Source organism: Lutra lutra, chromosome 1 (genome assembly GCF_902655055.1).
Source record: "Lutra lutra chromosome 1, mLutLut1.2, whole genome shotgun sequence".
In the NCBI taxonomy this organism is placed as follows: domain Eukaryota; kingdom Metazoa; phylum Chordata; class Mammalia; order Carnivora; family Mustelidae; genus Lutra; species Lutra lutra.
The window spans coordinates 218,689,818-218,705,899 of NC_062278.1; the positions used below are offsets into that span (position 1 = coordinate 218,689,818).

General features: G+C 46.6%; 1 protein-coding gene across 2 annotated transcripts in view; it reads right to left on the minus strand.

Moving 5' to 3' along the window:
* The window catches only part of VAV1 (vav guanine nucleotide exchange factor 1), a 48,706-nt gene that overhangs the window by 23,187 nt on the left and 9,437 nt on the right, over positions 1-16,082 (minus strand). For both annotated transcript variants that reach the window (XM_047705385.1, XM_047705376.1), the window contains exons 2-4: positions 856-972; positions 304-362; positions 117-185 (exon numbers count right to left, since the gene is read on the minus strand). In XM_047705385.1, coding sequence (XP_047561341.1) covers positions 117-185; positions 304-362; positions 856-972 — 245 coding nt within the window. The remainder of the gene's footprint in view (positions 1-116; positions 186-303; positions 363-855; positions 973-16,082) is intronic.

The window sequence follows — 16,082 nt, forward strand, 5'->3', positions numbered from 1 at the left end:
GGCAGGGCCATGTCCCCTCAGACCCCTTAGGGCAGGACCATGTCCCTTCAAACCCCCTAGGGCAGCCCGTGTCCCCCTCATACCCCCAGGGCAGGGTGGTGGTCCCAGACACTCACTCGATCTGGTCAGACAGGCCACTGTAGATGTCTTCATCACCCACACTGTCCTCCTCAGTGGGGAAGGGCCTGGGGGAGCCACAATGGTATGAGCCAGAGGCCTGGGGGCCGGGTGGGAGGGGCACTTCCAGGAGGGAAGGACTAGGGCCAGATCAACCCAAGGATGCCGGCTCAAATGGTTACTCACATGATCCCCTTATTCTGGGCAATTGGGGTCCAGGACAGAGCAGACAGGGTATAGATGACCTGTGACAAGGGCCACGGTTGCTCAGTAAGCCCCTTACCCACCCACATGCCAGAACATAGCCTCAGACTCCAACATCTGAGGCTAGATATTATGTTTAGATCCATACCCCTAAGAGCCTAATTCAGGATTTTCTCCACCTTCACTTCTCCATGTAGTAGGTCAAGGTTCCCTTAACTAAGCACCCACCACTTGATTGCCTTCTTCTATGCAATCCTTATAACCACTCAGAAAGCATAGGATGATATCATTCTTGTGTTAGAAAGAAGGGACCAGAGAGGCATGGTCACAAATCTGAGGTCACACAACAAGTAGCAAAGCAGGGACTGGAACCCAGCTGCACAGGTCCCATGCTCTTTGTACCTGGTGTGTTGCCTCATCTGACTTACCTGTTCTTCTCCCCGACAGCACTTAGCTTTCCCGATGGAAATGGACTAAAATCCAATCTCTCAGCTCTACATGCCCAGCCCCATGAGCAGTTCAGCCCCAGCTTACCTTCCCAAAATCCTGCACATCGAAGAGGTCAAAAGCCTCAAAGAGTTCACTCCGCTTGAGGCCAAACTTCTCACAGCAGGTAGACAAGAATGTTCGGATGTTCTTAAGGCACAGGAACTGTGAAGAGACAGAAATGGGGGTGTGGGAAACATAACAGGACAGGAGAGAAGCTGAACCCTGGGCAGTCTGACTTGGGGACTGGCACAGAAGGGGAAAAAGTAAGCCACATCTCTTCTGATAAAGATCAAGCTGTACCTGGAGCTGACTCTACCCTTGAATCCTTGTTTATTGAGATGAAATTCATATAACATAAAGTTACCATTAACTGAAAACAAAATGTAGTATATACATATAATGGAATATTACTCAGCCAGAAAAAGGAATGAACTTTTGATTTATGCTACAGCATGAATGAACCTTGAAAACGCTCTGCTCAGTGAAATAAGCCAGAAACAGAAGGACAATTATTGTAGGATTCCATGAGGTCCCTAGAGCAGGCAAATTCACAGAGACAGAAAGTAGATGGTGGGAGTCAGGGGTTGGAGGCGGGGGTGGGGAGTCAGTGTTTCATGGGGACACAGTTTCTGTTGGGGAAGAGGAACAGTTTGGGATGTAGTAGTAATGGGTAGACAACATTGTGAGCAGACTTAATGCCACTAAACTGTACACTTACAAATGGTTAAAATAATAAATGTTCTATTTATTTATATAGTATTCAAATATAAAAATTTGTATTTATAATTATTAAATATATATGTCTTATGTATGTATATGTAATAATAAATATTGTGCATCTTTTACAGCAATAAAAAAATCTAACCATGAACCACTTTAAAGTGTACACTTTATGAGGCACCTGGGTGGCTCAGTGGGTTAAGCCTCTGCCTTCGGCTCAGGTCATCTTCTCAGGGTCCTGGGATCAAGCCCCGTGTCAGGCTCTCTGTTCAGCAGGGAGCCTACTTCCCCCGCTCCCTCTGCCTGCCTCTCTGCCTGCTTGTGATCTCTCTCTGTCAAATAAATAAATAAAACCTTTAAAAATAAAGTGTACACTTCAGTGACATTTGACACACTCACAATGTCATGCAATGAGCACCTCATCTAATTCCAAGACTTTTTTCTCAGCCCAAAATTAAATCCTATCCCCGTTAGGCAGTCACCTGCCATCCCCTATCTCTTCATTCTCCCTGGTAACCACTGTCTGTTTTCTGTCTCTGTGACTTTACCTAGGTCTATAACTGATCGAGTAAGTAAGTAAGGCATATCTATAAAATGGAATATTATTGGTCCATAGAAAGGAGTGAAGTATTGATACATGCTACAGAGTAGATAACCCTCAAAAACGTGGTGCTCAGTGACAGAAGCCAGGCACAAAAGGTCACACAGTCTATGGTTCCATGTAGAGGAAAGATGTCTGAACTTTTCAATTTCGTGAACCGAGGCATTCCTTTCCTGTTTAAATCAGTTTGGGTTGGGCTGGAGTGACTTAAAACCAGAAGATACTGACTGATGCAGCGGTCAGACACCAAGGATGCCACTCTGGTTTGGGGTATTTGGTCCTGCTATAAAGAAACCCTCACATTTGCCTGGTATCAGATCACCCAAACGTCCCAGTGGGCTCAGCGCTAAGTTCCCTAGAACCCACAAAACCCTAACCAACCTTTCTTGACCACGGTTTTATTTCATGGCCTTGCACAAGCACCTGCCATGGGCCCAATTCCCAGCACTCTATATATTTAACGTATATATGTATAAAATACAGTGTATATTTAAGGCATACCATGTGATTATTTGATATGAATATTCATAATGCAATGATTACTACAGTCCAGCTCATTAACATAGCATCTCCTTACACAGTCACCATTTTTGTATGTGATGAGCATAGCTGAAATCTACTCTCTTAGCATATTTCCAGTGTGCAATTCAGTATTTTTTTTGAGAGAGAGAGAGAGATAGAGTGTGTGCATGTGCACATGGGAGAAGGAGTGGGGTGAGGCGGGTAGAGGGAGAGGGAGAGAGAGAATCTTAAGCAGACTCCACACTCAGTGCTGAGCCTGATGCGGGGCTGGATTTCAAGACCCTGAGATCATGACCTGAGCTAAAATCAAGAGTCAGATGCTCAACCGGCTGAGCCACTCAGGCGCCCCTCAGTACAGCATTATTTAGGACAACTACATCACGCCTGTACTTTAGAGCCCTAGACAGATTCATACTACCTAACTACAATTTTGTACCCTTGGATCAACATCTCCCCATTTTCCTCATCCCTTCAGCACCTGTTAAGCTTCTACTCTCTGCTTCTATGAGTTTGACTTTCTCTTTCTCCCTTCTTCCCCCCAAATCCCTTCCTCCCCCATTCATATTCTCTCCCCACCACCCCCATGCATGCACGTGTGTGTGTGTGTGTGTGTGTGTGTGTGTGTGTGTGTGTGTGTGTAATGGAATCCTGCAAGTACTATTATATCCTCATTTTACAGATAAGGAAACTGAGGCAAGGACAGCCAGCCAGGATGCAAACCCAGGCAGCATGACCGCAAGCACTATGCTGTAGGAACATATGTGAATCGTATCAATATACAGATTTCATTGTACCCATGGATCTCACACTTCCATTATCAGACTGTGTCTTCTTCTCAGTTATTGCCGCATCCATAGTATACCTACCCCACTATCTATGCAATTTGAACTTTAAATAAACTTTAACGTAGGGACGCCTGGGTGGCTCAGTAGGTTAAGCATCTGTCTCCAGCTTCCCAGGATCCTGGATCGAGCCCCATTGGGCTCCCTGCTTAGCAGGGAGTCTGCTTCTCCCTCTCCCTCTGTCATTCCCCCTGCTTGTGCTCTCTTGCTTTTTTTTTTCTCTCTCTCTCTCTCTGTCAAATAAATAAATTAAATATTTTAAAAAAATAAAATAAGATAGGGGTGCCTGTGTGGCTCAGTCGTTAAAATCGTCTGCCTTCGGCTCAGGTCATGATCCCAGAGTCCTGGGATTAAGCCCGGCATCAGGCTCCCTGCCAGCAGGGAGCCTGCTTCTCCCTCTCCCACTCCCCCTTCTTGTGTTCCCTCTCTCACTGTGTGTCTCTCTCTGTCAAATAAATAAATATCTTTAAAAAATAAATAAAAATAAAATAAAATAAATAGACTTTAACTTAAATAAGTGTATTTAAGAAGAGAACTTTACATCCTTCTATCAAAAGAAAACTGGGATCATTTGCTATAAAAAGAACACAATGTAAAGTAAATATGATATAAACAGTGTTAGTAAATTTCAGATGGATTCTATTGCCTGCCGGAGTTTTGTTCTCTCTCTGTTGAAAAGAAACTAGTAAGAGTTAGAGGTTCATAAAAAACAGAGTGGCAATTCAACAATCCATTTGTGATAAAGAAAGAAAGAGCCACCTGGGTGGCTCAGTTGGTTAAGCGTCTGCCTTTGGCTCAGGTCATTATCCCAGGGTCATGGGATCCAGCCCCCTGTTGGGCTCCTTGCTCAGTAGAGAGCCGGCTTCTCCCTCTCCCTCTGCCACTCCTCCACCTCCAGCTTGTGCACACTCTTATCTCTCACTCTCTCTATCTCAAGTAAATAAAATCTTTAAAAAAGAGAGAGAGAAAGGAAAAAAAAAAGAGTCTGGGCAAAGTAAGAGTGGAAAGGAATTTCTGTAACCTGATAAAGAGAGAATCTGCCAAAAAATTCTTAAACCTTTGTTTTTTTTTATTTTTTTTTTATTTTTTTTAAATTTTTTTATTTTTTTCAGCATAACAGTATTCATTATTTTTGCGCCACACCCAGTGCTCCATGCAATCCGTGCCCTCTACAATACCCACCACCTGGTGCCCCCAACCTCCCACCCCCCACCCCTTCAAAATTCTCAGATCGTTAAACCTTTGTTTTAAATAAAAAAGCAGAACATTATATTTAATGGGGAAGTGTTGAAAAGATCCCCTGGCATTTGAAATCAGAACTAAGGTAAGGTGTCCCCACTACCATTTCTAGACAACACTGTGTTGAAGATCTTAGCCTGCACCACAAGGTAAAACAAGGAAAGGAAGGAAGGGAGGAAGGAAAGAAGGGAGGGAGGGAAGGGGGGGAGAAGGGAAGGTAAGGGAAAGAAGGAGGAAGAAATTGGGCATCTGCAGAAGATACCATTGTCAACACAGAGAGCCCAAAAGAATATACAGATAAATAACCAGAATCAACTTCACAATGTGAGTGAATTCACAATCAATATATGAAGTTTACTGTGTGTTGGTGCATTAGCAACAATCAATCAGAAAATGTTATTTTCTTAAAAAGATAACATTTATGAAATCCTAGAATAAGCAAAACTAACCTATGGTGATAGAAATCAGATCAGTGGTTGCTTCTGGGGTGGGGAGGGTGGTGGAGATTGACTCAGAAAGGCCACAAGTGATGGAAATGTTCTGTGTCTTGATAAGAGTGTGGGTTGCACAAGTGTGTACAGCTGCTAGAACTGATTGAGCAGTAAACTGAAGAACTAAGCATTTCACTGAATGAAAATTTGGACTTCAATTTTATTTTATTTTATTTTTTTTAAGATTTTATTTATTTATCTGACAGAGAGAGATCACAAGCAGGCAGAGAGGCAGGTAGAGAGAGAGGAGGAAGCAGGCTCCCTGCTGAGCAGAGAGCCCGATGCGGGGCTCGATCCCAGGACCCTGAGATCATGACCTGAGCCGAAGGCAGCGGCTCAACCCACTGAGCCACCCAGGTGCCCCTGGACTTCAATTTTAAAAGGATACCACTTACCATAGCCTTAAAAAAAAAGGAGGAAAACAAACATACAAAAAAGCTAGTGATTGTACCAAATCTAACAAAAAGAAGTGAAAATCTTTTATGAAAAATTATAAAATTTTATTGAAAAATATGAAAGAAGATCCAAAAAAAAAGTGAAATATGTCCTAATTCTTTCCTAGAAAGACTTAGTATTTTAAAATTTTCAGCCCTCTCCCAAACTGAGCTATGGGTCTAATACAATTTCAATTAAAATCTCCAAATGGTTTTTTATTGAACTTGGCACATGAATCCTAAAGTTTATATGGGAGAGCACAGAACCGCAAATAGCCAAGACAATTCTGTAGAGGGAAAGTTAACTGGGAATACTCTCATCAAGACTTATCATAAATCTACTGTAATTAAAACAATGTAATTATAGCAGTTAGCCTCCAAGATGGCCCCCAGTGGCTCACAGATCCCAATACTTGTGCCCTATTTGTAATTACTTCTCTAACTGAACCAAGTTTAGCCTTGTGTGACTGACTGATAGAGTACAGTAGAAATAACAAGATGTGACTTTTCAAGGCTAGGTAATAAAAGCTATTGCAGCTTCCACTTTGGGCCTCTTGGATCACTGGCCAGCCACCATATTGTGAGACCACTCAGTCAGCCCTACCGAGAGGTCCAAGCGGAGAGGAACTGGGGTTCCATGTGGCTGAATCAACAAGGAAGCAGATGCTCCAGCCACAGTTGAGCCTTCAGATGATGGCAGCCCTGGCTAACATCTGACTACAACCTCACAAGAAACCCCACCTCGGCCATTTCCTCATTCCTGATCCAAATAACTCATAAGCATAGTAAGTGCTCAATAAAGGAATATTTGGGGGATAATTTGTTACTTAGCAATAGATAAAAAATATAGGGATAAAGACAAATAAACCATAACAGAGGACCCAAAAATAAATCACACATGTACAAAAATGTTTTTTATGACTGAGCAGGTATTACAGATGTATGGTAAAAGAGGTACTATTTTATAATTGTGGGTGGTTCTGTGCTCGCTTCGGCAGCACATATACTATAATTGTGGGTGGTTCGAATGGTTATCCATAAGGGCCAAAAAAAAAACAAACAAACAAGAAATCAAATTCCTGCCTCATATCCTACTCAAAACAAATTCCAGATGGTATTAAAGACTTAAGTGCTAAAGGCGAGACTTTGAGAAGACAATTGAGGAGACTGTCTGGATGACCTCAGAATTGTGAGTGATTCTGGAACAACAAATGATAAACAAGAAGTGATCAAACTAAAATAAAGTTCTATTCATCAAAAAGTATCAGGAAGAGAGTGACAAGACAAGACACAGAGTGAAAATGGATATTTGCTGCACATTTGTATTCAAATTTATAAAGAATTCCTAAAGATTCGATAAGAAAAAGACAATAATTCAATCAGAAAATTGGCAAGATGTGAACATGAGTTTCCCCGAAGAGTCACAAATGGCCCCAAGCCCATGAGGAGAGGATCAACCTTGGTAGTCATCAAAGTGATGCTAATTAATGGGGCGCCTGGGTGGCTCAGTGGGTTAAGCCACTGCCTTCGGCTCAGGTCATGATCCCAGGTCCTGGGTTCGAGCCCCACATCGGGCTTTCTGCTCAGCAGGGAGCCTGCTTCCTCCTCTCTCTCTGCCTGCCTCTCTGCCTACTTGTGATTTCTCTCTGTCAAATAAATAAATAAAATCTTAAAAAAAAAAAGTGATGCTAATTAAAACCACAAGATACTATTTCCCACCCACCAGAGATGCAAAATATTTAAAGTCAGGCAAATACCAAGTAGAAGCAGAGTCTGTTTCCCCATCTTTTGTGTCTGGGCTGGTCTGTGACCTGCCTTGACCAATAGAATACAGTGACAGTAACACTGTGTGAATCAAGTTTAGGCATCCAGAGGCTTTGCAACCTCTACTCTTGCTTTCTTGGAACACTGCTGCCAAAATACAGAGCTCAGGCTAACCTCTGGAGGCTGAGAGACCTTGTGGAGCAGAGACAAACAGGCTGGTCGAGGGTGGAGGCAGGTGAGAAAACACCGGGTCAGCTCCTTTTGGTGTGTGTGGTATCTCCATCAGTCCTGTCTGGAGGCTCTACCCTACCCTTCCCCACCCTTTCTTTTCTTTCATAGTAGACTTTATGTTTTTAGAGCAGCTTTAGGTCCATGGAAAAATTGAATGCAAGGTAGAGAGATTTCCATATATATCCCTACCTCCAAGTATGCAGAGTCTCCCTCACCGTCAGCCTCCCCCACCAGAGAGGGTAGGTTTGTTATGATCAATGAACCTACATTGACCTGTCATCGCCCAAAGTCCATAGTCGACATCAGGGTCCACTCCTGATGTACATTCTGTGGGTTTGGACAAATATATAATGACACATATCTACCATTATAGTAACATACAGAGTAGTTTCACTCCCTTCAAGACCCTCTGTGCTCCACCTGGTCATCTGTCCCTCTCCCCCAACTCCTGGCAACCACTGTCTCCATAATTCCCCTTGTCTGATGTCCCACAGTTTCCTTATCCATGACCTGCTGAAGGACTTGGTTGTTTCTAAGTTCGGGCGATGATGTATGAAGCTGCCATAAACATCTTGTGCAGGTTTTTGTGTGGACATGAGTTCTCAGCTCCTTCGGGTCAATACATTTTCTTTTCAATTAAACATTATAGCTACATTTCCAAGTCCTGTGCACTGTCTCTGATCTCATTCTCTTCTTTCCCTCCTCACTGATTGCCCCCCTCTGCAAGTAGACATGGACCGTTCCAGCCCATGTCCTCATTCACTTTCCATGCATGCACACATCCATGAACAGCAAGTAGCATGCTTCTGTACTGTCTGGGGCTCCTTCCTTTCTGTCCCGTGGCTCACACTTCCTTTCTTGCTACAGCGCCATTTCCCAAAGCTGTCTCTAAAGAGCGGCTCAGTGAACCAGCCCTGCCTGTGAGAGCCAGCCCCTGCCCTCCAGAACCCCCAGCCCTACTGAGGAGGCACCATTTGTTGAGAGCATAGCCTCTTCCAAACCTGAGATGAAAAGCTTGGCACGCACAGGTTTGTTCAATCCTCCCAACAACGTTGCTACTGAAACCTAGGAGGCATGCTCTAACAACACTGCCTTCCAGTTGTTCAAACTCAAAACACGAGTCACCTTGGCTCCTCTGTTTCTCTCTCATCCACTTCCAACCCCTCAACAAATCCTATTTGTTCCACCTTCCAAATACAGCCAGAATCCTGCTCCTTCTATACACCTGCCAGGCCTGAGCCACCATTATCGCTCACCTGCATTACTGCAGTGGCCTCCTCACTGGACTGCTTGCGTCTGCCCCTGGACCCATGTCATTTATTTTCAACATGGCATCCAAAGAAATATGGTCAAAACCTTCCCAGGGACCCCGTCCTACCCAGATGCAAACCACAAGGCCCCGCATGACCTGACCCATCCCCTCCCTACCTTCCCCTCCTCCCATTCTTCTCGCTCTCTCTGCTCCAGCCACACAGACCTTACAGTTCCTCCAACATGCCAGGCGTGGCCATGCCCCAGGGCCTTTGCACAGGCTGTTCCCATCTTCAGAATGTCCATCCCCCATTCACCCGGTGCAAGAGACAACCTCCCTTGTATCTTACAGGCCTTTGATGAAATGTCACTTCTCAGTGAGACCTTCCCAGCCACTCTATTTAAAACTGCACTAGACACACACACACACACCCCACACCTAGCACTCTCCATCCTCCCCTCTATTTTGTGTTTTTTCCATAAAGCTTATTGTCTGGGGCACTGTATACTTCTCTCAGTTATTTTGTTACTGTCTGTCTGTCCTCCCTTTACACATGAGCACATCAGCTCCCCAAGAAGAGGATTCTCAGGGCTGTTTGCTCACTGCTGTGGCCTAGCACAACATATGGCATCCCGTAGATGCTCAGTAAAAGTCGGTGAAGAGATGAATCCACATTGTACTGGTGAGACAACAGAGCCTCAGGGAGGATATGTCACTTGCCCAAGGCCACACAGGAAGGAATGAAAAGCCAGATACAAGTTCCCTGAGCCTAGAGGCCATGCCCTTAACCACGGTACCACCCTACCTCTTTGAACCACACCAGACTGCCTCCTGGTGCCACGTAGGAGGTTCAGCACGTGACAGGAACCACATGTAACACTCTTCTGCCCAGCAGCCTTTGCAGCCTTGGAGGCTGACTCCAGGCAGGGCTTGCAAGTCACCAGGGGCAACAGAGCAGTTGGTCTCATCTGGCCTGAGGGAGGAAGTTCCCTCCTGACCTCAGGGAGATCAGCTGAGCCTTGAGACTTCTTCCCCCCAGTCATGTGACATCTCAAGGGGGGACAGGGTGGGGGTATGACTCATCAGCCCTCCAGGCTAGAGTAGGGCCAGTTGAAGAAAGGGGCTTCCTCAGGCAGCAAGAATGACTGAGGTTAGACCACCAGAAGGACCTTCTGGTAGCCCAGAGCGTGGGAGAGGTGGCAAAGGACAGGAGGTCTTTTAATCAAAGGTAGGAGGGGTGTGTGAGAACATTTCCTCTGTGTTGGCGAGGCAAGCCCCTCATCACACCCTCCCCTTCCACCAGAATATCAAAGAGTTGGGCTGGCATCTTGCCCATAGGCAAATCAGCACCCAGACACTTCCCCTCCGCCTGCTGGTCCCGTCAGCACAAACTCTGCCCGAGACAAAGAAAGAGCCAGAAAGGTTGGTTAGTTTGCCACCCTCCTCTCGGGAACCAGTATGCAGGGACAGAGGCTCCATTTGGTGAGGGGGGGGGGTGGCAGGGTGTAGCAGAGAGGACCCACAGCTGAACACAACTGCTGCAATCAGCTCCCCTACCCCCACCCCGGCCCAGGGAGCCACCGGAAACAGGAAATGCCTGTTAGCAGGGCTTGCTAAGGAAGACAGAAGAAAGGGCGGGGGGGGGGGCCTCTGTGTTCAGTCCTGAAACCCCTTAATCTTGGGACTGCAAGACTTCATCTCGCAGACCAGAGAGGATAGACGTGCTGTGCTGCCTCTTCAAAGCCTGGAAGCAAAGGTACAGAGCATCAGCTCCTCATCCTGGCCTTCAAAACCTTCCCCATGCCCGCCTGTCTCTCTTCTGTCTCCTCCCCTCTCACCCCAACACACGCTCAACATCTCAGTGTCAGTCGAGGGGGTCAGACAGACACGGTTCCACTCCCAGCCGAGCCGCTGCCAGCGGAGGACCTCAGATGGGTTACTGAACCATCTGGAGCCTCTACTTGCTCATCTCTGCTCTGGGAATGAAAATACCAACCCAATCTCCACTCTAGCACCTGGCCCACCAGGCAGGGTCATACGTTCATTCAGCAAGCATGTACTGAGTGCCTACTGTGTGCCAAGCCCCAGGAAACTGGTAGTGGCCAAGACAGACAGAACCCTGTCTCCACAGAGCTTACAGCCTAGTGGGGAGATGGACATTGAGAAGACAGGGGCATTGGTAATTGATTGGTTACAACAGTGGGTGCATGAGCATGAAAAACAGCACAGGGAGCCCTGGGAGGGATCTGGTTAAATGAAAGAGGTGTCTAATAAAGCCAAGGACTAAGGGATGGCAAGCAAGAGGAGGAGTGCTCCAGGAAACCTTCCCGCACTGCTGGCTGGGATGTTGAATGGTGCAAACAAGTTGGAAGAATGGTTTGGCAGTTTCTTAAAAAGGTTAGACACGCACCTACCACACAACTTGTTCCACGTCCAGGCGTTTACACGGAGAAATGAAAGCAAGTGTTCACGCATAGCTGAGCGTTCACAACAGCCGTATCTGTGGCAGCCAAAACATGGAAACAACCCAAGTGTCCACCAAGGATGAGCAAACTGTGGGGCTCATACTCATACTCATACTCATACTCATACTCCATACACTGGAGTACTATTCAGGAATAAGGTGTGAAGGACTGATACACACAGGACTATGATAAATCACGGAAGAATGGTGCCAAGTGAAAGAAGTAGACCGAGGGGGTGCGTAGTGTATGATCAGAAGCATTCCAGGCGGAGGGAACAGCCAGGGCAAAGGTCCTGAGGCAGGACCTGCCTGGTGCATTGGAAAAAGAGGTTGAAGGCCAGTGTGGCTGCAGCAAAGTGAGAAAGGGGGAATGGGAGGGAGTGAACCAAGGGCAGTATCAGGTGCTGATTTACCAAAACTGGATATCAAAATATTGTAATGAGAGGCGCCTGGGTGACTCAGTAGGCTAAGCGTCTGACTCTTGATTTCAGGGTTCTGAGATCGAGTCCCACGTTGGGCTCCATGCTGGGTGTGGAGCTGCTTAAGATGATCTCTCCCCAACTCCTTCTGCCCCTCCCCCACCTCTCTTCCTCTCTAAGTAATTTAAAAAAAATAAAACTGTGTAATCAAAATGGGGCCAGTGGTTGTCACCAGAGCATTCTACCCTTTGGCCATATCTCTGAGTCCCTGAGAGGGAAGCACAAATGGTTAATGACATTCCCCCAGATCCCCCGGTCCCACACTCCAGAGCAGATCGCACTGAAGGGAACAAGCCCCACACATCTTTTGGGGTGCTAGACGCTGCACCCATGTGGGGATCATCCTGAGTCCCCACACAGGCACAAGACAGACACCCCAAGGGGGATTTCTGGAAACATGCTGTCCACTGAGAAGCTATGAAGTTGCTGTGGTGTTCCACCAGGACTACAGGTGACTTGGAAGAAGCCAGGGACAAAATTATTGCAGGCAGACCTCTGATGGGTTGTCTGGAGGAAGGCTGATGAGCTGTGTGCTGGTGGAGAGTCCTGAGAAAGGAGATCTGGATTTGATCTAAGATTAAACTGAACTCCAAAACCACCAGAGCCATTAGAACTAAAGAGGACCCTGCCTCGGGAAATGAAACCATTGCATCTCACCCGTTCTCGGGCAAACAGCAGTAACAGCAGCTCCCGTTGAGATAACACTGAGCTCAAATAGGCAGTTACGATGAGGACCACTGGTCCGCTTGCTCTCAGATCCATTCCCTGCCTGCCCCTTGCTCTGCTCCAGTGAAGAGAACTATATTTCCCAGACTCCTTTGCACCCTGGCTTCCAGGTAGGCTCAGCCAATGGGATGCCCAGGCAGGAGACAGGAGGAGGGAGGAAGAGAAACCAGGGTGTTTCTCCCTCTTCAGCAGCACATATGTCTCCTTCCTGGTCTCAGCAACCTGATGATAGCTCCTGCACCAGGTTCTGGCTCCCCTGAATGGTTCTGGCCTCTGAACCTTGGTCTCACCACCTCTTCCACTGTTTCTCCTGCCTTGTGGGTTACCTCAGTATTCCCCACCTGTCTTCTCAGCTCCCCCATCACCCATTAGCCATTCCCTGAATGAAATCCTCTCTGTCTGAAAGATCTTAAGATGATTTCTGCTTTCCTGGCTAAACCCTGACTAGGAAAACCAGAAATCTAAATCCAAGACTATCTCCATTCCCACCTAAAAGGTTCATATGTCCCCTCGAAGAGGCAATATTCGTATAGTGCTTGTGGTCACAGGTTTGGGGGTTCAAATCCCAGCATAGCTACTTATTCACTTGGGCAACTCAAACTTTTCATGTTTCCATTTCCTCATCTGTGAGACTAGGATAATAACAAAGAATGTGTTATGCTTTCCAAAGATTGCCACAAACACAGCACTCATCCAGCATGCTCTTCTGCAGGGGGACTTGTCACACCGCCATCAGGAGGTGAAGTCTGATTCCCCTGCCCTTGAATCCAGGCTGTCTTAGCGAATTACAGCAAAGCGACACAACGTGGTCTCAAAGTAGGTTAGAAGAGAACTTGCAGCTTCTGTCTTGATCTCTCCACACTCCTTCTCAAAACTCAGGTACCATGCTGTGAGGAAGCCCAAGCCACACAGATAGGCCATGGGCCACTGCTCCATTCCACAGCCCCAGCTGAGCTCAGCCGTGAGTCACCCCATCCCAGACTCCCAGAGTGCAGGGGAAGGACCCTCCAGCAGATTCCAGCCCTCCAACATTCAAGCCTTCTCATCTTGGGGCTGACAAACCATCATCTCCACACTCCATTTGAATTCTTGACTCACAGAATCTGTGAGAATTCTAAAACTGTTGCCTTTAAGTTTGGGGTGGTTTGATTCACAGAAGAGATAACCTGAACATCATGGCACCCACTCCATGGATTTGTTGTGAAAATCAAATGAGTTAAAAGTGTTACATACTTGGAACAACTGCACATCATAAATTCTCCATAAATGGGACCTGTTTCTATTGTTATTTATTATACTTTCTGACACTACTCCCATCCCTTCAATTAAACGGTTTGTTTCAAAGTACCAACACCTCGCTGTGGATACACTTTCTTCCTTTGGTCTCTGGCTTTCCGCCCAAGTCACTGGTTCTCTGACTCCTTGGCTTCTTTTTCCTCCTCCCCTCTCCCAACCTCTCCATGCTGCTGCACCCTGAAGCTCAGGCCCCTTTTCTTCTCTCTCTCTCTCTCCTCCCTCCCCAAATGATCTCATCCACCCCTATGAGTTTGCTTACCAATCACTACTAAGTACTGCTTACAGCATGTGACAACTTTACAACCATTCACTCATTTAATTCTTGTAACAGACCTATAAGGCAGGGACTATCCTGACCCCTATTTGAAAGGTGGGGAGACTAAGGCACAGCAAGGTACAGTAACTCACCCAAGATCCCACAGTCAAGACTAGAACCCAGACCCCCATGTAACTAGAGTCCTTGCCCCTCAAACATGGTTTCTCAGCCTGCAGAACTGATATTTCAGTGGCTGTCCTGGGATTACAGGACATTTAGGATATCAGCAGCATTCCTGGTCTTTACCCACTAGATGCCAGGAGCACACCACTCCCTCCAGTAGTGAAAACCAAAAATATCTCCAGGCATTGCCAAATGTGCCCTGGAGAAACAGAGTTGCTCCCCACACCCCCGGGTGAGAACCACTGCACTAACCACTATGCTATGCTATCTTCCAACTCCAAGGTAATTCAGCCCCATCAGAACACCCCCAAAACTTGACTCTCCCCAGCCTTCCCATCTTAGCAAATAATGCCCCCATTCACACAGGTTCCTAAGCTACAAACTTAGACATCATCTCACCTTCTTTTGTTCACTCCCACTACTCCCCCATCTGGTCTGTCAGGAAGTCTGACCAGCACAACCACTGAAATGTGAGCCCTCCCTCTGTTCCTGACTCCTAGTCCAGCCACCATCTCATCCCTGTGAGGCACCTCCATCAACCCCTCTGCCCAGGTCCCCTCACTGCCATTTCAATTACCCTAACAGTCTGGTCCCCACAGAGCAGCTCGAGGGACCTCTTTAACCCACCAATTTGCTTAAACCATCCAAGGACTTCCCATCACATCTAATTATGACATACCCACAGCCACACTAGAGAAGTGCATTCCTCCCAACCTTAATCCCAGTACTCCCTCTTCACCATTCACCTTCATTTAGACCCTCCTCACCACAGGGCCTTTGCATGGCATTTGCCCTCCTTGCCCCCTTCTTCCCAGAGCCAGCTCCCCATCCTTCAGCTTTCAGCTTTCCTTGACCACCCTCCAGAAGCATGCCCCTTTCCTCTTCTCCATCTTGACCTTGGCTTATTTTGTCTGCAGCATTTATTGTAATATTTTATTGATTTGCTTTTTTACTGTCTATAGTGGGTTGAATGGTGACCCCCTCCAAAAGATATAACTACCTCAGATCCCTGGAACCTACCTGTGAATGTAGGTTTATTCGGGGGAATAAAACATTATTCGGGGGAAAATTAAAAAAGGACTTTGCAAGACATAATTAAGGATCTCGAGATCACGAGATCATCCTGGATTACTGGGGTGGGCCCTCCATTCATCAACAAGTGTCCTTACACAAGACACACAGAAGAGACCCACAGACAGACACGGAGGGCACAACCTGATGAAGACAGAGTGACACAGTCAGAATCCAAGGAAAGCCTGGAACCCCCAGAAGCTGGAAGAGGCAAGAAATGGATTCTCCCCAAGAGCTTTCAGAAAGAGCTCGACCTGGGCTGCCTGGGTGACTCAGTGGGTTAAGCCTCTGCCTTCTGCTCAGGTCATGATCTCAGGGTCCTGAGATCGAGCCCCGCATCAGGCTTTCTGCTCAGCAGGGAGCCTGCTTCCTCCTTTCTCTCTCTCTCTTCCTCCTCTCTCTCTCTGCTTGCCTCTCTGCCTACTTGTGATCTCTCTCTGTCAAATAAATAAAACCTTAAAAAAAAAAGAAAGAAAAAAAAGAAAGAGCTTGACCCTGCTCACACCTTGATTTCAGACCTCTAACCCCGGAACCGTGAGACAACGTATCTCTGTTATTTTAAGCCATCAGTGTGTGGTCCTTTGTTAGTGCAGTTACAGGAAACAAGTACACTGCCTTTCTCCCCCACAAGGCCATGAACTCAGGAGACCAGAGAATGTGTCTGCTCTGTTCTTTCCCATAACCCCAGCAAGCAGCACAGC